Source organism: Motacilla alba, chromosome 4 (genome assembly GCF_015832195.1).
Source record: "Motacilla alba alba isolate MOTALB_02 chromosome 4, Motacilla_alba_V1.0_pri, whole genome shotgun sequence".
NCBI lineage: Eukaryota > Metazoa > Chordata > Aves > Passeriformes > Motacillidae > Motacilla > Motacilla alba.
Window position 1 is genome coordinate 41,570,562 of NC_052019.1, and position 25,129 is coordinate 41,595,690.

General features: G+C 36.8%; 1 protein-coding gene across 1 annotated transcript in view; it reads right to left on the reverse strand.

Moving 5' to 3' along the window:
- Window positions 1–786: 786 nt before the first annotated feature.
- Window positions 787–25,129, reverse strand: part of GUCY1B1 (guanylate cyclase 1 soluble subunit beta 1) — a 42,284-nt gene continuing 17,941 nt past the window's right edge. The window contains exons 5-14 of the mRNA XM_038135476.1: window positions 21,327–21,524; window positions 12,491–12,721; window positions 11,981–12,097; window positions 11,017–11,150; window positions 10,105–10,302; window positions 8,178–8,415; window positions 7,181–7,321; window positions 5,865–6,019; window positions 5,422–5,548; window positions 787–2,107 (exon numbers count right to left, since the gene is read on the reverse strand). Coding sequence (XP_037991404.1) covers window positions 2,084–2,107; window positions 5,422–5,548; window positions 5,865–6,019; window positions 7,181–7,321; window positions 8,178–8,415; window positions 10,105–10,302; window positions 11,017–11,150; window positions 11,981–12,097; window positions 12,491–12,721; window positions 21,327–21,524 — 1,563 coding nt within the window. The 3' untranslated portion in view covers window positions 787–2,083. The remainder of the gene's footprint in view (window positions 2,108–5,421; window positions 5,549–5,864; window positions 6,020–7,180; window positions 7,322–8,177; window positions 8,416–10,104; window positions 10,303–11,016; window positions 11,151–11,980; window positions 12,098–12,490; window positions 12,722–21,326; window positions 21,525–25,129) is intronic.

Below are 25,129 nucleotides of genomic sequence, written 5' to 3' on the forward strand. Positions count from 1 at the left end.
TACTGAGATAAAAAACTCTTACATGAACACAATATGACCTATTATTTGATGCTTTAAGAAACTGGTTGTGTTACAAGGAAGCTAAATTGGAGCTTTAATATTTTGAAATTATTAAGAAGATACAATATAAAGCCAGAGCATTATTTAATTTTTCTGGCATGCCATTTTCCATCAGCTTGAAGTGTGATATAGAACTTCATTTTTTTTCAGATCCGTTTGCATATGAATTATATCAATATACAACCACAGCTGTCACAAATTCCATGTCCTTCGAAGCCACCATAAAGTTTTTGTAAGGTTGAACAACTTGATCAATCCAAATCGCTGCTGTGCACCTATCTGAGAGAGGGCAACTTCTGATGGTATCTTGGGATGTGTTGCTGTCCAACAGTGAGATGATGGGAAAGAAAGTATGAGGTTTCCTCCCTTCGTTTCCCATTGCTAAAGCTTGGGTTGCTAATGTACGTCCTGCTCAAAGCGTACAGCTAATAATGTCTGATTGTTAAATATTGCCCAAGGGTTTCAAAGGAAGGTTTTATGCATTTTTGTCACCTCTTCTACTATTTTTGAAGCATTAACCTCAACATTTTGAACACCACTTTAATTTGAGGATGTGATCCATTAACCTGAATATGTAAAACACTTGGACATTTGCAAACACTGGAACAATGTCTCAACAATTTATTTAAATATGAACTGCAAATTATTTAATGGAGAAAATACTTTTTTTGTATCAAGCAACGAAATAAACTTTTCTACCAAAAGAAAATCACAAGATTTCTAGAAGTCTGTGGAAAAAATAATTTATTGCAATTTCTTTTGCACATTAACATGAAACATTTATACATATATATTCTGTGCTAATAAGATATAATAGATATAGACAACTTTTATACACAAAGTAATTGCACTATTCTATTTTATAATGCAAATATTCAGAAATGATCATTCAGATAAGAACAGATACTATTCACATAAAAATGCACTAGATATTTAAGTTATGGAAGGTCTATGCATCTGAAACTTGTCCACTCTTACAACTGTATCAGCTGATGAAACACACTATGTCCCTTTCCAAGCTTTACGTCCCTTAATTATGTCATGACACCCAGAATATTACCAGGTCCTCTCAAGGAATAAAATAAGATAATTTCTGAAATTAGAGAGACCAAACCAAAAGGCAACCACGCCAACCATGTCCCAGCAGCATGCCTTCCAACTCCATGGGCTATATCAGATGAGAATCAATGCACTACAAGTGGTCTAAAATTGTCCAGCAACCTATTATTAATATGGCAATTTATTTAATTTATATAAATCAATGAGAAATACATTGCAAGTGAACAGCATTTCAGTAGAAGTACATTGGCACATGCTTCAAATGGCAGTATCAGAAAAACAGCTGCCCCCTTCCAATACAGAAGATGTTTACAGTGTCCACAAAGGGAAAATGCAGGATGATAGCAAATGAGAAACCTTTTTCTAACCAGGAATTTACAGAGCATCAAGTGTTATTCACGAAATGAATGAGAAGCATGGTAATAGCAGAACTACATGAGGTACCATATATGCAGTAATTTTCATAATGCTGCTTTAGGTTTTTTTTTTAATATAGTTCCTTAGATTCATTGTTCTGCCTATCAACTGAAATACCTATCTTTCAAGAAATGTCATCAATTCACATAACCACAGTACTTCAGAGATGAAGATGAAGATGTGAAGCATCACATTGAAGTGGTTAGCTGTGGCGTGCATACTACATGGCTTCATTCATTATTATCTGGTGGTAGGAATGGTCACATGACTGACATGCAAAAATGCATATCAAAAAAAGGAAAGCTTGAAATACATGCTCATAGCAGAGATATAACAGTACCAAACAATAATAACAAAAAAATTAGCAAGCAAGCCCAGAGAAAATTGCAAAGTATGACTTCAGGAATAGGGCAAAAGACAATGGTATTGCACATGGCAATGGGAGATACAATGTGAAAGAACATCCATAACATAACCTTACTGCCTGGCACTCTATTTGGAGACAGTTATTGCACCCTATTCAGCGTCCTCTTCCTCTTCCCTCAGCTCAGAAAGCATCTTGCTTTGTTTCCTTGGGAGCATGCAAGCAGAATTGAAGAAGTAAGGAATTTTCTTTGAAGTAATAACATGGTGGGTTAATGAAGTGACAAAATACATTTTACAACTTGCAACCAGTATCAGTAAATATTAAAAACTAAAAAAAAACCAAAAAGCATAGGTGGTGCATGTATTTCTTTCATATGTATTGCATGTAGGAATGAAACGATTCCTATATGCCTTGGTGAACTACCAGCTCTGCCTGAGACATTTCAATTTGTTCCCACCAGTAATGTGGGAACAGGGCAGAAGAGAAATATATTAAAAACTGGAGAGGGAATAAAATTGCAGTCATATATCTGAGGCTCTTGGCAAGATTTATTTTTTAAAACTAATCTGTTTCTTGAGAGAGAAACTTCAGCTGAACCTCTGTTAAAATAATGAAGACAGTAATAATTAATCGTATGGAAACACACAGATGAAAAGTGAATAACTGGTCACAGTTGCTTTGTTGTATGTGTATTTCTGATGCAACTCTACTTATTGCTGTATTGGTATCATGGAAGAGATATCAGAGAAAAAAGGTGAAGGAGCAGCACTCCAAACCAACACTTATTCTTGTAAATTGGGTCTTCCTCAGAAGTTAATGCTACTCATGGGGACTGATATTAGAGATGTCAACCCAGGAATCAAGTTTGAGGCATGCTGAGATGCTTCAGCCCTATCATTTTTTACTGGCCTAGTAGAGAAACAGTGTATTTTTAGCTTTGGTTTCACATCTCTTATGGCATCTATGTACATTTTGTCCTTTTTCTTCACCATGTCCTTATTACTGGTCTTCAGAGTAAAATAAGCTGACATATTGGCAAATGCTGAGCTAATAACTCTCCAAAGGATATAATGAAAAGAAAAATACATCACTAATGTGCATTGATCCTAGATTGAAGATAGTGGAGGTAGAAAACTTCACAATAAAAGCATAATTATAAGAAGTGTCCTCAGGATGATTTAGAAAATATTTTCATGCTTACTTCTATATGCCACTTCTTGCAATATTATGCAGTGACCTTTCAGGAAGTTTACCATATAGTTTCTGAATATATTTAAACATGCCCTTATTTATTGTCATGTACAGTCCCCCTGTACATAACCATAAATGGCACTGCACACAGTAATACATTAGCATTCTGAAAAAAAAATCTGGAAAGAAAACCAAGACTACATGTGTGCATAAAGCAAAGTGATTACTTTAAAATGATCAAACATAAAAAGTTGGTTATCTGATTTCTGCTTTTGGATTGAAACAATTATGCACAGCCTATAAAGTGCCAGAAAAAAACATGAAGAGTATGCTCATGGCAGAAAGAGTTCAGAAAATCTTAAAGGAATAAAGGCAAAATAAATAGTGTATTTTTTGTGCCTGGACAGATGAAATTGTGCAGGCAGTGGAAAAGAATCAAAAGGTTAGAGGAATATATTCTTTCACTTTTCAAAATCACTTCTGGCAAAATGATTATCAGTTCACATCATGACATCAATGTATTTTTTCTATTCTCCTATGCTCCCAAACTTAGTACAATTTAGAAGAGATACCTGTCTTGGGAGAAGTCCTTCATCTCTCAGAATTACATCTATATCTGAATTTCAGAATTAACAAAAACTAACAAAATTAGAAATTAGGCTTTTTCAGTGTGCTTAAACTGTGAGTCTTAAATGCTCCTGAAAATCAGGCTCACAATATTTCTCAGTCAGGATTATTCCTGCCCCCATGTCTCCCTCTACAAAGCTCAATTACTGGACAACAGTATCAGCAAGTGGCTCTCAGGACTGCTGTGAGGATTAACAAAACCAGCTGTTGTACAATATCTCTGAAAGTCTTAAACTACCTGAACCTTGTATTCATACTAAACATAGGTTAGGCTGAAACAAGTAAAATATCCAGCTGACTCAGAACCTCTCTGAAATTTACATTTAAAATTATAATGTGCCTTGAAACAAATGATAGGACATTTATAAGGCAGAAAAAAAAGTGAAAGGTGTTTAATTAAAATGTATTTTAAATACAACAATAGATTTGAAATAATGGTAGCCATGTGAAATTATAGTTATCTTACTGTAGAATAAGAATAGAAAAGTATTCTCAAAAGTGGCACCCAGAATATGATTGTAAGTAATATATATTCAAATACAGAATTAAAATGCAGAGCTAAAGTACAGAGGGTTAATACTGGGAGTTACCATTAAAAAGTCAATATTCATATACTTGGGTACCAGTGGTAATAAATCTGGATTATATCTCCTAAAAAGCCTAAACAGTTTAACAGCCTAAATTACACTTTCAGAAGTACATGAGCATTCAGACACGTAATCAATTTCCTCTGACTTACTAGAATTATTTCAGCCAAGGTAACTGATGACTTTCATTATTTTATTCAAGGGTGTTTTTAAGATTAAATACATAGCAGAAAACTCATTCTTTTTATATTGCTTCGGGGCAAAATTCAAGCTATGTAAATTACTTTTTTTTTTCCTGTTGACATGTTGGATGGAATGTATGCACCTGCTCAGCTATGGCAAAGCAGATGGCATACTGAAACCTCACTGTCCAAGTTTGTAGCACACTTTGAGTCTAGATCTCGTTGGCTTTCACTGAAATTCTGAATAATACATGCCCAAAGTTCTGAAACTGAGGCATAACCTAAAGGTCCCTCAGTGCTTGATGTTCTCTACCCCACCTCATTTTAAGAAGACAACTTAGGATGATATGTCATTTACAAGAACTAGTTTTCACCCTGTGTATTTCTAAAGCTGGACCTCTGCCATGCAACGGTCTCTGAACAAGCAGGTGCCAGCTGGGGTTAAGAGACCACCACACCACCACAAACATCAGGTGTGAACCTGCTTGCAAATAGTTGCTTGACTGTGGCCTAAATATTTGAAAGCACATTTTTTCACTAGTGAGTGAAAAGCAAATGGCAAATTTTGAAGTGCTGGTAACCAGACATGTCAGCTAAAGAGAAACCGACATTATATTGCAAAATCTAGTACAGTGCAGAAATCTGTAAGAGGGAGATATAAATATTTAAACACTTGGCATTCCCTCAAGGACTTTTTGAAATCAAAAGTACTCTTTCAGGAACTGCACAAACTGCAAAGACAAATAATCAAGGATTTTCAAGTACTGTCAAGATAATAAATGTGTTAATGAAAGAGTGTTGCACAAAACTCTTCATTTTTTTTTCTGTGGAACATTTAGTTTTGCAAATGTAAATGGATCTCCATGGTTTAGATTAAATTTTTAATGTTTATGTTTGGAAAAAAACAAAATTACACTCTAGTTACTCATACCTCTGTCTCTGTACTCTTTCTGGACAAAAACCAAACCTGCATTGGCTCTTTTTTGCCCTTCATAGAAACTGGACCTCTGTACTCCAGGTGGAACTGAGGATCTGAATTTTCTGGTGTCATAAGACACCTGAAATTGAAAGAGAAAACACGTAAGTTAATGGATTTCACATGCGTGCCACACACTATGTAAAATATTAAACATGCCACATGTATGTGAGCAGACTATCAAAAGATTCAACTCCATCTCCACATCATTACTATATTTGCAGACCAGTAATTGCATATCATAATGCAGTTTGCCATACAGCTTCATGAGAACTCACATACTTAAATAATGGTTGCAGAAGGACTGCCACTTTTAACTCCAAAAAAACTTTTATGGTATGCTGACAAAGTGATTTATTTTAAGATGTCAATACCAATAAAAATAATACATCACTCACCTGTAGGTATATTCAGAGACATTGATCTTTCCCTTTTCTCCAGTAGTTTCTGTTCTGCTTGTAAGATTGACCGTATTTCCAAAGAGACAGTACCGTGGCATCCTCTGACCTATGACACCTGTGACTACCTCACCAGTATGGATTCCTATGGTTATCTTTAGAGAGAAAAAATTACGTTTGAATATTCAAAAGTAATGTAACTAATCTGATGCCTCTGACTAAACACAGGCAACATGCTACTTATATCTACTAGAGTTTATTTTTCCAAAGTGCTACTCCTGCTTCCTCAAAGCCTTGCATTTTGTGCGTTTTGTCACTTCTTTGTTTTTTAACTTTAGCACAGTGTTATGCCTCTGCCTTCCACATGAACAATCAGACTCTGTAATTTTCCAGCATGCACACTGCTGTTATTACGTACTGTGAAAAAAAAAAAAGAGGTGGGCAGAGAGGCATACTCTGCAGGTCTGTGTTTAATGAGCACTCAGAAGGTGCAGAAAAGGATGGCATAGGTCAAGAAAAAAGATGTTTCTCAAAGTAAAAATAATAGTATTTTGTATTCAGAAGGTCAAGATGTAGGACAGAGTTTTGGAGAAGCTCATTCTTGTAGCATGTTACAGTTACTGTAAAGCCCCAAATCAAACCTTCTCAATGCTTTGCTCCATGATAAAGTGAAGTACACAGCTCTGAGCTAGGTCATATAACATCAGCATTCATGTAAATAGAAATATGCATTGCACTTGTTCATCATTTTCTGCTCACAACCTTCTGATGAGGACAGTCAATGCTGCTTGCCCAGTTCTGTATCAGTGCTACAACATCTCCAGAAAGTCCCACAATGAGTGAAATTCCACTAATATACACTGGTGTCAGTAGTCATTGCTATACCTGTCTATGGAACTGTAATTCTCTTTTAAGGCAATAATGTCTCATTCTGACATGAGGATCTGAGGCGTGATGAAAAATATCAGGGAGGGAATATTACTTTTCTGCTCCTTGAGTTGAAGAAGACTCAACAGATTATACTTGATGCACAATAGGAATTCATTGATTATATTGAAATTATCAGAAAACAGACATAAATAATGTGGACCTAAATAAGTCCTTTACTTTTTAAAGCACAATAAGCATTTTAAGGTCTGGGAACTGCATATGTCACAGCTACATTGACTTCTCATACTATTTGTATATATCAGTCTCAAAATCTAACAAGAACAAAGCCCATCCCTTGCACGGACTAGGACTAGAGCATTATCTTATTTCAAAACATTATCATGCTGTCAAAGAATGGGTTTTCATTCAAGCCCCCATTTACTAACCTGAACAGGTTCACCATCTACTTGAACTTGGCCTGCTATTTCCATCATATCCAAAGCCAGGTGGCAGATAGATCGTGCATGATGCATGCAAGGCTCTGGCAGACCACTCACTGTCATATACTTGTCCCCAACTGTTTCCACCTATCAAGACAGATATTTTTCAATTACTTCATTATTATGGCTTTTAGAGTATTAGAATTGATGTAGTTCTTCAAGACTGCTTCTCCTTTAAAAGAGTTCCCTTTCCCTTTTATCCAAATCACCCTAATTACTGTCATCCCTGCTTGTTATTAAAGGGGATTTATCATAAACCCACAATGTAGCAATTAACAATGACTGTGATTGTGTAAACCTGAGCCTCTCTTCTGGTGTCTTCTGAATGAAACTGAGCTCCATGTTTGTTCTGACTCACACCCTTTATTCACATGGTACAGGACATAAAATTCAGTTCTAGAAAAACCTAGGAATAAACTTCACAGACATTAACACACAAGCAAGTACGTGTACATATATATGGGATGCATATGTATCTATCTCTGTACCTTCCTGCTACCAGCCACATTTGCAACTACACCTCACTCCTGAAGTGAATGAAGGAATGAAATTCACATTGAGTAACTGAATAGTAAGTCATAATTTACAACAAGAAGATCCAGGAGGAGAACTGAAAAACTTAAAGCACAAGGTCAGAAGAACCAAAAATGGCTTGTATGAGCTCAATCTGCTACTGTGGAAGTACATGTGTATGTCCACTTAATGGGTAACTGCAGAAATCGTGATGAGAACTTAGCACTTTATGTTCCTTCAGACATTTAGAGATAACCAACATACTCTTCTGTAGCTATCTAATATCAGGTAACACAGTTTAGACTGAGAACATAAGTTTGTTTTGGTTTTTTTTTTTAAGGCTTAAATTCCAAGAAGATTGGAAAAGAATATCACCACAGTAAATTATAGAAAAGTAACAGATTAGATACTTCAAAAATCTTATGCTTACCTTATAAACAAATGGATTCCTTCGTGAATCAGTCAGAATATCAAATCTTGTGTAAAGATCATTTAAAAGATTGACAATTTTCATAGCTCCCTCTCCAGAGGCATGTTTGCTACAAAAGGCATTGAATCCCACAATGCCACTGAAAAGAATGGTGACGTTGTCGTAGCGCTTGGCTGGAACAGGACGCTTGTGTCTCAGCTCATTTGCCACTGATGGTGGCAGAACAGAGTACAGCAACCTACACGGGTAAGGAAAGAAAGGCAAAAGTGAAACAGAGAGAATCTGGAGAAAGGTGTTTACAGCAGCACTCTTCATATAATAACTTCCTACCCCCCACAGGGTTTATAACATACTTCCATCATCAACAAGCAACAGAAAAGGTGTTTACTGAAGAATATGTTATTTGGAAAACAGGAACTGACCTACATCAGCATACCATCTCAAAAACATTAACACATCTAAATTATCAACAAAATGAGACATGTATTATTAATTCTTCTGACATGATTTGTTAGTAGTGTCTCGGATAATTTTAACTTCTTTTTGACACATCCTCAGCTCATATAATATGGTTTTTCTCACAGAACCATAAAAGCTGCAAAAAAGACCATGAAGAGATCAAACAGTTTTCCATCTCTGATCAATTCATGCATTTCTGAATGCTTCCTCTCTGTTGAGCATGCTGTTTTTAGGGTCTAGGGTGTCTTTTCAATAGTCTATATGATGTATTAACACTTGTTCAAATTATAAATTATGCAAATAAAATCCAATCACACACATAGAAATTCACCCTATTCTCATGTGTCTTCCTTCAACTATCTAACTCCTATATTAAAGTCCATTTCCCTCCTGAAGATCTCTGACTGTTTCACAAATCTTGAACATCATTTTGTACACAGCCTCCTGCACAAACCCTCATTAGCTGCATTTTTGGCAAGTTCACTACTTGAGTTATAATTAGTGAATACTTTTGGCACATCACACAGTAACTGACACTATCTGTTCCAGCAGCTGCTATGAAGGCAAGAATTCCTGAAGATAAAATGACTTTATAAAGTAAGCCAACAGGAATGAAGAGAAAAAATACTTCTTAGGCTTTGTTTTCTCTGGTTCTCCTGTCCATCCCTTTCAAGTATTTTTAAAGTAATTTCCATTACTCCATTACAGAAAAACGTATCTGTCAATAGAATTAATACAGAGATGGGATTGTGTTTTATAAATAAGAGTCAATAATGAACTCCATGCTACTTTCCACACAAGCTTTTGTTTAATTTGCCAGTCATTGTTGAGCTAAAATGCCATAGACTAATGACATTTGAAATTGACTTTACAGCTATCTGTAGTACCAGATTTGGGGCCCAATGCACATTTACTATTATGCGTTATTTTTATGTACTTATAGCTAGATAAACCCAAATTCATTTCTACAAGTAACTTTTACATCAAATTCATAGCATTAAGCTATTGCAAAGTTTCAGCTTTACACAAAGTGTTTTCAAGGTTTATAAGTTTTTCTGTCCTATTATCCTGTGCCAGAAAGACTAAAGTTGGTTTACTGGACTCTGTCAAATAACAGCACTTGGGCATTCATCAAATTCATTTTTGCTACAGTGACTGCATATAAATTTCCAAAATTTTAGGTAATTCACAAGTAAAAATGAATTTTTATGGTAGCTCATTTTTTATAACTTTTCTTGTCAGGGAGGGAGCCATCAAAACATCTAGGCATATAAAAGCCTAGACTGTGGGTGAATCTGACAATCTAAATAAAGAAATACCCTATTAAATGTTCTTTCTCGACTCCAAAATTACCAGTCCTTATTATCTCTGATATTCCTTACAAGATTCTGTTATTCTTTAAAGAAGGTAGCTATAAATAATATATTGCTTTGAGTGTTTCAGCCCAAAATTGGGATTTGGTTCTTACGTGTCTGTCTTTTTCTTTTCATCTTCCAGTGCACGCAGTGTGTGCTGTAGTCTGTCAGTGAGGATCTCAAGCTCCTGGGTCAGTTTATATTCCTCTCGGAACTGCTCTCCCAAAAGAACCAGATCACGGGTAGCATCGTGCAATGGAATATCACTCAGATATAATCCTCTCCTGGTTAAATCATCCAAGTTCATCACACTGCAAAGCAGAGAAATATACAATAATATGGGTAAAATTAAATTTGCCAAAGGAGCATTTAAAACTCAAATAAGCAGCAGTCTACTGAATAACAGTAGAAAGATGAAGCTTCTGAACTTGTGATGAGCTGTACAACATATCCCTTCTAGGAAACACCTTATTTGTGATCATTCATTTTAACCCACAGCTCTTGATTTTTGCGTTTAAATACAGAATACTCATGAAAAGTTCCATGAGCATATCAAATGTACATACTTCAGCACACAAAGTGAGATTATGTAATGAATCTTTCCATTCCATCCTCCATTCCTCCATTCCAACCACTTCTTTATTACCAATCTATTACATTAAATCTAATGCAAAAATCCATGAATCCACACAGAAAACCAAATAGTTGTCACAATTCTTAGCATTCTCTGAGTAAAAAAAAAAAAAAAAAAAAAAAGATAAAACTTGCTGAAAAAAAATGGAATATGAGGAATAACCATTTGTACAAATTGGGCCAGAGCAAACCAATGTTTATATTGAGTATTTAATACTCAGTCAAGTTACAATGTTTAAATGCTCCTAACTCTTTTAGTATAAACACATCCAAACCTATTAAATCAATACCCGAACCAATTAGTCTCTGTAGTACTACTCTCATAAATGTTCTTAAAATTAGTAATTGTAACATGAAAATCAAGATCATAGAACTCTCTAGGTTCGAAGTACCTTGGTGAACAAAGAAAGAGAATGCTGTCTGCTTCAGGCAAGTAGATCATTTGCCCTTTCAGGCGTAAGCAGCTGATTTCTGTGCCAGTCAGTTCATCTTCACACTCCAACTTTTCCACATCCAACAGCCCCTCCTGGTGATGAAAAGCCACCACTGTGTAAGGGCAATGGTGTGTTATGCACCAGGCCTAGTCTGTAAGTGTATTCACTACGAAGGCAGTCAGAATATTTGGACTAGACTAACAGCTTACATTAAGCCCTGATTAATTTCTCATTTGAACACTGTGCACTGTCTGTATTTTAATACTACAATTTGCTATCTTGAAGACACAAAGCATGGTATCCTTCTTTACATTCATGTTTGTAACTCCTTGTTTTCTTCCACCTTGTTCCTTAAACAATAGTTTTGACACTAATATTGTCTGCTCTGTGAACTTGTATCTGCGCCTCGGATCATGTCTAAGAAAACATCCTGGTTTCTCTCAGGCACAGTTTTCTTTAAATAAACAGGCTCCTTGATGTAGTAGGTGTTACTCTACACACTGCTTCTGCTCGTATCACACACCTTGTCTCCCACCCTCTTTAGAGAACAGGACACAGACCTTTGTATGAACATATGGATCCAAGCAAGAACACATTTCATATTTGTCTCCCACACTCTTAGGAAGTAAAGTAAATGTAATTACTTCTCTACATTTGCTTTGATACAACACCATAAACTAGACTGGCCCCTTGCAGAGAAAGCATCAGGCATGAAGTGCGTTTACTTCACCATTCCTATAAAACACTCTGCTCAACAGCTATTCACAAATTCTTATCTGTGACTCTCTCTTGGCTCAAGACTCAAAAATGTCTGAGCATACTATAGAGAATTTTCTCTGAAGACTTCTGAGCTTCCTGCACTTCTTATCTCTCCAAAGAACACTTCCTTAAAAAAAAACCTGGGAAAATATTCTCTAGTTACCTTAGTCCTCAGTACGAAGACTGTATTGATATGGGAGAGGATCCCATGGAAGCTGATATCAATATGAGGCCGGACCAAGGAGAAAACTGACAAGAGACTGCAATTTCCTGGCTGCAGCTAGAATATTAAAAAAAACAGAAAAAAAGAAAAAAAAAAAACCAAAACTGTTATGCTTTATAATAAAAGCATACATAGAGCAATTACATTCCATTTTATTAGATGACAATACTGAATAGAATTTATGCATCTCTCCATTGAATCACAAGGTTTTTAAATTATTCTCTTACTGAGTAACGACATGACCATAAGGAACAAAGCTGTTGTAGAACTAGGTTATTTTCAAGTCCTTTTTCTAACAACAGTTAAGCACAATTTAGTAAATATTATACACTTACATTGGAATGCTGTTTAGACAGAGAATCCTAAATCTGTTTTATTCATCTTTATAATTAGCCTGTGAAGCATCTATCACTATTTTCTATGGCTATCCATGCATAAGAATCATCTAACCTGTGGAAGGACTCTGTATATAGCATTGCCACATTGTGTGACCACCAGATCTCTGTCAAATATGATGTGGAAAGGAAATGCCTTGCAGAAAGTGTAGGGACTGATGCGAGACTCTTGGGTACCGTTTTCTTCAAATCTGTCAAGGTCCTCATAGTAGTCCTCTTCTTTAGATTCTTTTTCTTCAATTAAAAATTGAATGTGGTCACATTCCTCATTTCTCTGTTGAATAACCTAGAAAAATGAATAAAAAATGAAAAACTGAAAATTCTGCTACTCATTAGTAATTGGAGTGCTGCTATGGAGACAGGAATGTATGTAGAGGAGAAAGATAAATTCAAGAATTATATTCACATCTTGAAAAATACCATTTTCTAATTAAAATTTCTGATTTCACAGTCTTTGTAGTTACAGGAGAATAATTATGCTTTTGCTTAGCCACAGTTGCTCTCTGCAAGAGCAACATATTGAAGAACACCCAAATACAATTTATTAAGCCTGAGTGAAATGCAAATCCTGAAATGAGGGGTCGAGGCTCAGGTTGTGCTTTCTTTTTTTTCTTGCCAGAAAATAGGGTGGCCCCTTCCCCTGAAATGAACCTGTGTCAGCTTTGAACCCCTGAATCCTTATTTTGACCAAAGCTGTTTGCAAGGTCTGTAACACAACTGCAAATAGTGCTGACTGTTTAGTGGTGACTAAATAGTGCTAAGAGGGTGGGTGTGTCACTGACAGCAAGAAGGAAAGAGCATAGAGCACATGTTAGGACATACAGTCCTTATACATTCCAGCAGACTGCAAGATCAGAGCCAACAGACAAAACTAAAAGCAATCTTCTCTGGGCTGTATTCCATATTAAAGGAAATGACAGCAAAATTAGAATCATCTACATCAGTGAAATATCAAAAAGGTGTCCTTAACACAGCATTACACTCTTCAGTAATTTTACTCAAAGTTAGTAAAAAATATGACATTAATAGGGATTATTTTGTTTGCAGCGAGAGTCATGTATGACAATGCAATTTATGCTAATAACTAGTAGAATAAAATCATTTACCCTGAGAAGCCAAATTCACCTCTTTTCAAATTTAATTAGACTTAATGATTGGAAAAGAACAATTCTATTTACACAGTATTGTTTAGCAGCTGTTTTGTGGAACATGTTCCACCTGATTCTACTTTCATGTTGACTCTGATCCTAAAGTCACTGAAGCAAAAAAAAAGATTTCTTTAAAATTTCTAAAGCATCCTGATGTTGCCCTTTACACATAGTCTTAACCACAGAGATTAACAGTTGCAATTTGAAAACAGAACAGATATGTACAAACACTGCAACTGATCCCTAAGAGGTTAAGTTTGTTAAATATTTGATCTCCAAAACTGCCAAAAATAGTACTTGATGGGCTAGGGAGTGTTGATGCCTTTATTTGCTCCTAAACAAATGGAGGAGTGTAAAACAACAAAATAGTATTTCATTGTTAAATGATTATTAATTTAAGGTGGCAGTATTCTTTGATCTACAAATTGACTGCTCATTTGAAGCAAAGAGAGGCTTTTCTGGAGGACAGTTTAAGAGGAAGAGCCCGATTTAGGTGCTCTATAGCTGTGTGCTGCATTATTCTCCTCTTTCTATTGCTTATGTAAGTAACTTAGAGAAAGATCATCTTACTAAATTTACCAGCTAATGTAGGTACCCAAAGCTGGATGTACAAATAAATTCAAATGTTGATGATGAGAAAACCTAACTGCCTCAAAAACTGTACTGGTAATCCACATGCCAGTGTATGACAAAGATAAGTGGGAAATTATGACCTAATAAGGGGCAAGCCTCAGAAAAAATAAATGGTGGTCATCTGAGGAAAACACATTAAGTGGGTTTGTCTAGGAGAATGGAACATAGTAGATGAACACATAGTTTTCCTCTGAATTCAGAATTTAAAGGTTTTCTACATCTTCCTTTAAATCGTTATCCCTGAAATTGTGAGAGACTGTGGTCATATTAAAGATTATCAGAAGGCAGTTAAGAGTCTTAGTTCTTACTTCATCACTCATGCACACTCCCACAGGTTTTACTGTAACAGTACCATTATTGTGGCCAGAGACAGCTGAGATTACGCACAGAAACCTTTTTCAAATTGTGAAGATTTACCTCTAGAACTGCTCTATGCTTCCAGATCATTTCCAGTCTTGGCTCTTACTTAAAAGTGTTGTTCTTGCCACAAATGGAAAAAAAAACCAACAAAAAACCCCTGCATACTTTGGATGAAAACCTTCTTAATTCAGCAAAGCTGATTTTAAAGAAGCTAGTAATTTTTCAGGAAATGTTCGTATTAACAACACATCACTTTCTAGAGATATCTCCATATAGCCATCTTATTCACTGCACACTAGCATTCTATTACCAGTCTGTACTTATGGACTTTTTTCTGCTACCATGCAGCACTTGACAGGTTGCTTTTAATAGCTTCCCATCTTATTTCATTTATTAGAAATGAATGATGCATCAATAAACAAAACTCAGGCTTAGATTAAAAAAAATCACCAATAAAAATAGAGCTGCTACATGCTTCAAGACATCTAGCTGGTTTGAGCCATGACCCTCTGCAGATCCTACAAGTTCACACAGTGACAAAGTCAGTCCTCACACATGCTGTGCTATTTTCCTAACCTTTATAGGTTAGAACTGTGCCAGTAACAGTGAAAAGCTGCAAATTTCCCAAGCATCTTCAAGTTCATTTGAAACACTATTTTTGACCAGACTCCAGGGCATCTAGAAATGCTTGCTGTATTACTGCAACATGCTAGTGCAGCAAATGAACACCAGGCCAAACACATGGACATGTGTCAGACACAGTGCCAGCAGCACATTCCTGGTAAACATGATATGCTGTGGACATGGCTGGTTTATGCAATTTTATTCTGATCATCCATGCACAGACACTTATTAACAGATGCTTTAATCATACCCCTCTCCAGGCTACGAAATCTACTGATGCATCCCTAATTAACTTCCCAATGGATATGCAATTTCATGATGTCTTTTCTGCTCACACAACTTATGAACTATCTAATCTTCCCATCTCATTATGTCATCCACCTTGTCAGCAAACTCAAAATAAGCAGTTTTGACTGTTAACATAAGATGTTAAATTCTTTGCCTTCATCCTTGCACCTGTATATCCAACCTAACTGGCCAGATACTTGTCTGGCATAAGGATCTGCCCTAGATACTCTGCTAACCTTAAGTAGAATAGAACTTATCTACTGTTTCATTCTGCAAGCAAAGTTTGCAAGCCACACAATTTCAGTATCATTTAAATATTGTTGAAGAAGCCTCTGATAAATGCTTGACAAATCAAAGTTCAGTCACAAAGCAACAAAGCCAGCAATCAAGCCTAATTCTTCCTCCCCCTGCAGTCTTAGCTGGTGAAGTGACATCAGTTCACAATGTCTAAGAGCTCAATCACCATAGTAACGGCAGTTAAAACTGAAGGGAGAAATCACTCTCTTGGTTTCAAAGAGAATATATAACATCTAACTGCTAACCTGCCTGTGCCTTCCAGGAGATGTAGCTTCAGAGCTTGCCCTTGCCTAATCACGTGAAAGGTAATACCAATATTTCAGGGAATGACAATTCAGAGAAAAGTTATTTTAAAATGAGTGCGGTTTAATGTATTTGGTGAGCTTCACACAAGATATTAAATCAAGAAGTATTGCTGTGATACAGAATATATAATGAGCACATGCTATCTGTAAAGCTGTCACTATGAGTCTACAAGACACAGTTCTGTAGATCTGAGCATATCCCCAGGACACACTCGTATTTCAGCATGGCAGGACAGAATGTCCTTGGACAGGGCTCTTTTTTGATGAGATTGTGAAAATTAATACAAAAAGAGAGGGGTTTTGCCCTTTAAAGGCCAATACAGCGCAACATTTTTGATTTCCTCTGATCAAAACTGACTACACAATGCTGCTTAACAAAGTTCACTGTAGCTGCTTCAGAATGATCCCACGACAAAGGAGTTCACTGCGGAAATGGCAGTGGAAAACTTTCAGTTTGCAGGCCCAAAGACAGAACCATGGGGATATCTGTCCCTGGCAGCTGGTTTCAGTGCAGGCTGTCTCACTTCACCAAACCACTGTGCCTGGAGATAGTCAAGTTTACAGCTGCCCCAGTGCCAAAATTAGAGACTGATCATGCTCCATGACTGACTTATCTTCACACACAGTTAGCATTGTAATGTGTGGACCAGTACTGCCTGTCTTCCATGACAAGTACCCAAGTAGTTTTTAGATCAGCTCTCCAGCTGGTCACATCTTCACTCTTGTTTTTTCACACTGCCATTACTAAGCCTGAAATTACCATCTTGTCAAGGACTTCCCCTGTTCTTTTCTCATTTTATATTGTAAAACACCTTCCCTATGTAAAAGATTTTGATAGTCTGCTCTCAAATAACAGAACTGCAGAAGTCTGCTCTCTCAACAGATTTTTGGGCTTTGCTGGATTATGTACAACACTCTTTGTTGACCCATACCATTAGCAGCCTTGAGGGAATCCCTGTCCTGACTTCACCTTCACAGGTCACCCTCGTTTATATACAAACAACCTCTGACAAGTGAAGCAAGAGAAGGCATAGCCAGTAGGCTGCTAACAGAGAGCTCATGACAAAGTTTGTCACCAGCATTGTGATGATTTTTTAGTTCTTATACTGAGACTGGCAGAACATGAACATTCTTAGTGCATACAAAAAATCAGCAACAATTTTAGAGACAATATCTGATGCAAAAATTATTTAGTCTTAGCTCTATTTGCTAAAAATGGATTACCATATCAGAGAAGATAACAGAAATTGGATTTGAACTAATCAATCAATTAATGCCAACTTGGGCTTTACTGAACTATTCAACCAGAATTTTGAATCCAAGTTCAAAACAAATTGGTTTCCTTTCACTGCTAACAACATCTAACAGAACAAAATTACACTTCCCCCCACAACCCCGCCCCCCTTTGCTTCTGCACACACATACTCCAGGTGTAAAAAGAGAAAGTACACTTCCTGAAGGATACCATTCTGGAAAAAGGAAGCCCTACCATATTCCAGAAGATGTATGGTTTTAGATACATATATATATATACACACACAAGATTGTTCTGTGTGGGACTGAAGAAAGGTGACAAAATTCAAACTTTTTTTCTATTCAGCTATTTCACCACCAAAAGAAACAATGTGAGACAAAACAAGAACAATAGTACTTTAATATTTAGTTTCCTCTTGTGATCATTAGCTGGTTTTCTCTGCAGATTGAGGAAGGGGATCCTTCCCCTCTCCTCAGCAGTGGAAAGGCCACACCTGGAGTGCTGTGTCCAGCTGTGGGCACCTCAGTACATGAGAGATACAGAGCTACAGGAGAGAGTCCACTCCCTCTAGGGAGGGCTGCTAAGATGATCAAGGCACTGGAGCATCTCTCAGAAGAGGAAAGACTGAGACAGCCAGCACTGCTCAGCCTGGAGAACAGATGGCTCAGCAGGATCTCATCCATGCACACAAATTCCTGAAGGGAGGGTGAAGAGAGGATGGAGCCAGGTTCTTTTCAGTGGTGTCCAGTGCCTGGACAAGAGGCAATGGGCACAAACTGAAACCCAGGACGTGTTGGAAGGAAAACACTTTTCTACTATGAGAGAGATGGAGCATTGGCACCTGTTGTCCAAAGAATTTGCAGAGCCTCCATCCCTAGAGATAGCCGAAAGATGTCTGAGCATGGCCCAGAACAACGGGCCCTAGGGGGCCAGGCACGAGCACGTGAGGTTGAACAAAATGACCTCCAGAAGTTCCTTCCAACCTCAGCCATTCTGTAATCCATGAAACAAAATCTAACCACTTAATGAAACAAAACCAGCATTGTCAAAAACAATTAATCTCTGCTACCACCTATACAGAGACTTGTAATATTTTAGACAAATTGAACCAAAGTTTCATGAAAATACAGAATTAGAAGCATGTGTTCTCTCAAGCAGATTTACATAAACATTTGTTCAAAACAGATGGAGAAGAAAAGTGGATAATGAAGTATTAAACATTAAATTGCAGATATAAATATTATAATAATATAAAGACAACTGCAGAACTTACTAAATCAGTCCAGTGTTGGACTGTCATGTAAGTGGTTTGGATAAAAAAATTTGAAAGGACAACTCAGGAATCTCTTTCTGTAAGTCAGAAGACAACTCCTGTAATAACACTGGAAACTTGGAGCTAGGCACTAAGGTTTTTATCAGATTCAAAAAAACCCAAAACAATCCATTCTTCCTTAAGCAAAATTCTAACTGAGGTTCAAAAACCAAAAATTTTATAGTAGAGGCGCTGATTGGTCCACAAAACCTGAAGGAATTAAAAGCAATTCCATTCTTCTTCTGTGCTGTGCTGTTTCAAAAAATGCATTGCTAACAGACTAAAATACAAAAGCATTAATTCACTAAATTATGAGGCAAAGAATGGAGATGAAAGAAGTTGGTCTATTTTTTCTCCTATTCTCAGTATTTTGAACAGTTAAGCTACCTAGTTATAACAGCACCAGACTTTACTTTAAAACCCTCACTTCATACCATTCATGATTAATATCTGACCTGTGGAGTAATGGAAGAAGACTTTCAGCGTCGGTAAATAAGCTGCAAATTTCAGCTTTTTTTATTTTTAGAGAATAAATTCTCTCCTTATCTACCACTGAAGTTTCTGAGTACCACTCCACTGCTGTGGAGTACAGCAGTGTGCAATGTCCTAGAGATGTTAAGACATAGGCTTCATTAATCAGGAGAGGCATGAAAATGTTCAGGGTTAAGGGTACACGACTTTCTAACGGGGAGAGGTTTAAAACTAGAGTAACAGACAAAATAAGACAATATAAACTTTCTTCAATTTAGAGGTTAATACTATTTTTAGGCACCTATGTGCTTCTGCCTCAGACAGTCTAGAAGAATAGTGTGGATTTAAATTAGACTTTGTATTCATTTACAGTAGGTTTGACTAATAATATTAAATACCTATTTACTTACAGTACAACTGTAAAATTTCCAGAAAAGCCTAAAACAATCAAATTAAAATAAGAAGTAAGTACATAATAAATATTTAAACCACTTTAGAACATACATTATTTGTGAGAAGTTCTATATGGATATTAATACCATTTTCTCAACAAAGTAACCTTCAGATTGAGAGGACAGTTTATCAAAAGTTTGTGCTGCTAGCTGCTTTGGACAACCCAGATTTTTCCTCCGTCCAATGGATCACTTTTGCATCTCTGTGGACCTTTGAGAGACAGAACACTAAACCATGTAAAGAACACATGAAAATTAAAAACAAACAAACAAACAAAAAAAAAAAACCAAAAAACCCCGCTGCTGTTTTGAACACAGTTCACTTCCTCAGTATAGTTTATTTTTTAACTTGACACCAGCTGGAAGGCAGAGCTGAAGAAGCTGCTGAAGGACAAACCTGAGCACTGAGAGAACAGGGACTGCTGAAGCTGCTACCAAAAGAAATGCTTGTCAAGCAACAGCTTCAGCACTTTTGCAGCCAACTTTCCAACACGGTCCTCCTTGTCTGTCTCAACACTTCAAATAAACAGGCATCTAAAAAAAGGATTGTTTTGATTGTGTTGTATCCTTCTGTATCTGATTACTAACACCTGCTGCAAAAGTTTGAACTGCGGTTTTCTACAAAATAGAATCTAAACAAGGACACAAGTATATCACCGCACTGTACACAACTAGACATCTACTATAAACCTGAGCTAGCTTAGAACAGGAAACCTAAAAGGCAAATACTCCAATTCATCAGTAAAAATATCTTTGTCATTGGATTGTTTGCAAATCTCTTACCTGAGCAAGATCGTGTTTTTGTGATAAAATAATGAAAGGATTTTCTCAGCAAGCATACAATGAAACTGTGCTAGAAATGTAGTATGACTAGGGAATATTTAAAAAAAGCAAAGAATTATTGGTAAATCTGCTCAAATTCTTTTCTTCTTGATGAAAAAAATTTATATCAGTTGCAATATTTCTAATAGAAAAAAGCTTTGATTTTTTGTTTCTCCCTTCACACCTTAGGCCATACTCTGATTTTATACTATTACATATACAGGACCCGATCAATTAAACCTTTCTGGTGTTCTGTATGGGCAAAGAAGAAGCCTCTTTCCCATTTCAAAAGCAACAGAGCAATCATGTCATTACACAAACTCTGTCACTGAGGAACTTTTTTTTTTATTTCTGTGGCTCTAGGTGCACAACCAGTCACACTTCCATGCAATGACAGCAAGAAACCCACAAATATATCTTTTTTTCTGGGAAGAACTTGGCATGCTGGCTGGGAGGAAAACAGTGCTTGCTGCCCAGGCCTCACCAATGCACATCAGCCTCACAGTCTGCACACAGACGAGGAATATAGGACAAAGAGGAAATGTCTGTGTTCTCAGAGAACACAGTAGACAGTAAGAAATATATGCCAAACATAAAATAAAGGGGGAAAAAAGCACCCCAAATGAGTCAGTATTAACTTCTTTACGTGTGCCCTTTACAATTCTTTTCTGAATAAGGGGATATTGTTCTGTACTGTTCCCAGTCAGGTCTGCCTGCCAATTAGAGCTGGCTTTCTCAGCACATGGCTGTGTCCTTCAAGCAACACAAATGATGATGGCTCTTGCTGAGAGTCAGTACTGATGCCACTTCTTCACAGAAGACAGCAACAGTGAAAATTACTGTTTGCCATCACTTCACCTTTGATTTTCTTGGTTTTTTCCTATTGACATAAATTTTCAATGAGTATAGCGCTTCAGACATTACCTTCATGTCTATTTCTGTACCATGGATCTGTTGAGCTACTGTTTTGATGATGCCAATGACAATATCCTGCAGACCTTCTCTTTCAGAATAGTAATGCAGAATGAGTCCCTTCCCCTTCTCCGCATCCGTGCATCTGAAGGAAGGGGCTCGCATACCTGGGTAAATAGTAGCGAGGTGGTCATGCAAAGCATCCAGGTTCTGGAAGAAGAAATTAAAAACATGATTATAAGGCATTCACTTACTATTTATGAAGAAAGTAAGCGCATATTTTGTCCAATCTGAACATCCCCTTTCTCCTTCTGCTCATACTTCTACACATTTGCCTTAGTCTCTGTAGAACTGCCATCACAGCAGGCTTTTCGGGTAGCTCAAAACGTTCTATCTACCACGGCAACATTTGAACAATGAATGGCATAAAAATTAGGACCATTATAAATTACTCCAGATAGTAAGAAGTCGTGCTTGATTATGCTGTATTTTGAAACATTCAGATGATTAAAGACCTTCTGTGTGTTTCCCATCCAGTTTCATTCCTTCCAATTCTTGTCTCTATAATCTCCTCTTCAAATATTAATTCAGGAGCCAAATACAAATAAGCATGTCTGAATAAACATAAATCTTTATCCTTATTATCAGCAAAAAAGCCTAGTTCTGACACCATAAAATCAAGTTTACAGGGCCTGACAAAGTTCAAATTTTAAAGTAAAGATTTAAATGCTTGAAAGACCAAACTAAAATATATCTTTTCTTTTGACAATAATTAAAAAACTCCACAAAATAAACAGAAATAGCACAGCTGCTGTAATAATTTATCAGAAAAAGTTGTTCAAGAAGTGAAAAAGATCTTTTTTTTCCCCTGCTATTTTCCCAGATACCCTATGCATTTAACTTTAAATTTTAACAAGACAAATTGCGATCTGGAGAGGAAAGCTAAATTATAAACTGATAGGCATACCTAATCAGGACATTAAAGAGAAGAGTGAGATCAAAATCACACTTAAAACATAACACTAGATTTAACTTTGATTGTGAAGTAATTATCAAGGATCCAAGTTGCTATTTACTGTACATTTAATATAGAAAGAGAAACCTAGTTTGCAGGATAGAGTTGCAACCCACAATTTTTTATTTATGCTGTAAAATTCATACAACTCTTTACTTCTTAAGTCCAGAACATTACTGCACATTTTAAATGTCATTCTCTCACTGCCCTGCAAGTGACTGCTACCACCAGGCTTTGCATATAGTCTTCTGCCAACATAAGAAGTGAAGTGAAAATATTTTCAATGTGCTGTCTGGGAAATTCTCCACCTTTCATGAGCATCTGTCGATCATCAAATTTGTGGAGGCACACTGAACTTGATTTCATGTGAGCTGTGAAGTGCTTGAACAGCTGCCTTTTCTCTTGGAGACCTCCAGACAAAATGACACTCTTAGCAATGAATTCCGTGGGATGCACTTAGCTTGGAATTTCCTCCTTCAGTTTTTCAGCTTGTTTCCAATTCATGTTTTTGTTGCTATATCAACATCTCCAAATTAGAACATGAAGAGGCAACAATCTGGGTGTCAATTCATTCCAGCTGTTAGTGGGCACTGACAAAAAAACTGAATGCTTGAAGGCAAATTCTGTAAGAACGTTGCAGGGTTCAAGACAATAAAATTGGAAGAGACTGCTTTGAAAGAGTGTGGATGAGAAAAGAGCAAGAGAGATGACTGGCTTTGAAAGATTGCCCCACCATCTCCTTCAATGGATGCAGAACTACAGTTTCAGTAGATATGCCTCAGAAACAGCCAGGATATATTGACCTTTTGGAGAAAAACTCTCAGGGAGATACATGGGAAAAGACAATAATCTTTCAGTTACACAGTCACCAGCTGAAGAATTTCAAACCGGGAACAGCCAATGTCAAGGACAGAATTTTTGTAAAATGGTTGTCTAAGCATTTACATTTAAGTCTGGCACATGTGTGACTAACAACTGGCAGTAGCCCCACTCTGCAAAAACACTTTGCCACCCTTCCACTCCTTTATGGCTGACTCTGTCAAAGCAGTGTCACAGGTGAAGTCCATGGGATATGTCCTTCAGCTTTTACTCTCTAATCTTCCAGAGTGGGGGACTTACAGCTCACTGTATTCAAAACCTCACTCTGACACAAAGTCAAGGAGTAGACATGTTTTTCCAGATCATGGAGCTGAAATCACTCCTAGACCTAGACACTGTCATTGTTACTCCTACTCCTATTTCTTTTGTGTTCGATCCATTCTAAACTGATATTGCAGATTCTGAAAGAACAAATGCTTTTTTTTCTTGTATGTTGACCTGCTGTGAGCCAGAGGTGAGGTCAGGTACAGTTTATAATAGGCTAAGCTCACTCCCTGAATTCTTGGCTCCTAAACTGCTCAGATGTATGCCAGAGCTTGTGCTGGGATCAAAGAATAATTCCAGAGCTATGAGGAACAGTGATCAGCTCCATGGGGAAACAAGGGAATCTCCAGGAAAGAACTAGCAGTCATACTAAATGGGGCTGATCCTCATCTGTCTAAAAGTGAGCATTATGGTTGGCACTTGAAATATGAAGATGTGCTGTTCAGTGCTATGTGGTACACAGCACCTGGAGACTTATCTAAAAGAGGAGTTAATCCCCTGAATTCTAATGCACTGCAAGTATGAAAGTCTAAATAGCCATGTAAACAATTCCTTAAATGAGAGAACTAACCACTTGGATTTTCATTCAAAAAAAAAACCACTACACTGAACATAAAAGCACCCTTTGGGTTTCTTAGGAGGCACCTCTTTTCACATTGCTTCTCTTTGGCACATTGTCTTTCAAAATGATTTGCAAATTTTCCATGCTTGAGTTCTTCACATAAAGTATAAATATTTGATTTAGTTGCCCTTTTTATTTTCCTCTTTCATGAAGCTTGAAGTACCTGTGCTTCAACTATGAATAAACTAAATTTTCTTGAGATGTCAAAGGAAATGGAATATAAATGTGAGATTTATTTTCACATATTTTAAAAAGCTGCAGTTCTCAATTATTTTGTATATATCCTGGACTCAGTATACATTTCAAGAAGCACCTTTTGGAACTCTATTATGATAAGAATCTGAGAAAAGTTTGGGACATTAAACCCAATCTGCACCTATTTTTGTAACAGGTATATAAAGTAGTTTCCTGACCTAATATGACTGCTGGAAGATGCAAAAGTTATAAATCACAGGTAATGTTGATTTTCCATTGCAATAAAAAGCTGAAAAGTACACTTCTGGCACAGCTACTAATACCTTAGTCCTGTTAACATTTAAAGAAGCATATAATAGCCAATGTCATCTGTTAACACTGAAATTCAAACAAAGCAACTTAAAATACTGTCATTAGAAGAATATAAATGTAAGCTGTTTCCATTTTTATAGATGTTTGGTCTGTATAACAAATGTGTTCAGTCCTTCCACCAGCACATGTGGTAAGGAATGAAAAGAGAAGTATATTATATGGAAAAGGGCATGAGAGAAAGCAAACAGAATCTGTATTTCTGGCCCATACATGAGGAACCAAAGTTACTCCTGTATAAAACCTAAGTATCTGAAGGCTTGCTTTGAAGGCAGCCTGAGAATGAAGCTATGAAATATAAAGGATGTCACATCCCATAGTGATTTACAGATTGCTCATGATATGCACATGTTGGAACATCCACATACCCTGTTCTGCCCAGCAACTACAGTTTGTGGGATTTATTTAAGAAGTCTGGGTTGACTGCATCTAGGATGCTCTGGAATGATGCAGGTTTTGGGGCAGCAAAAC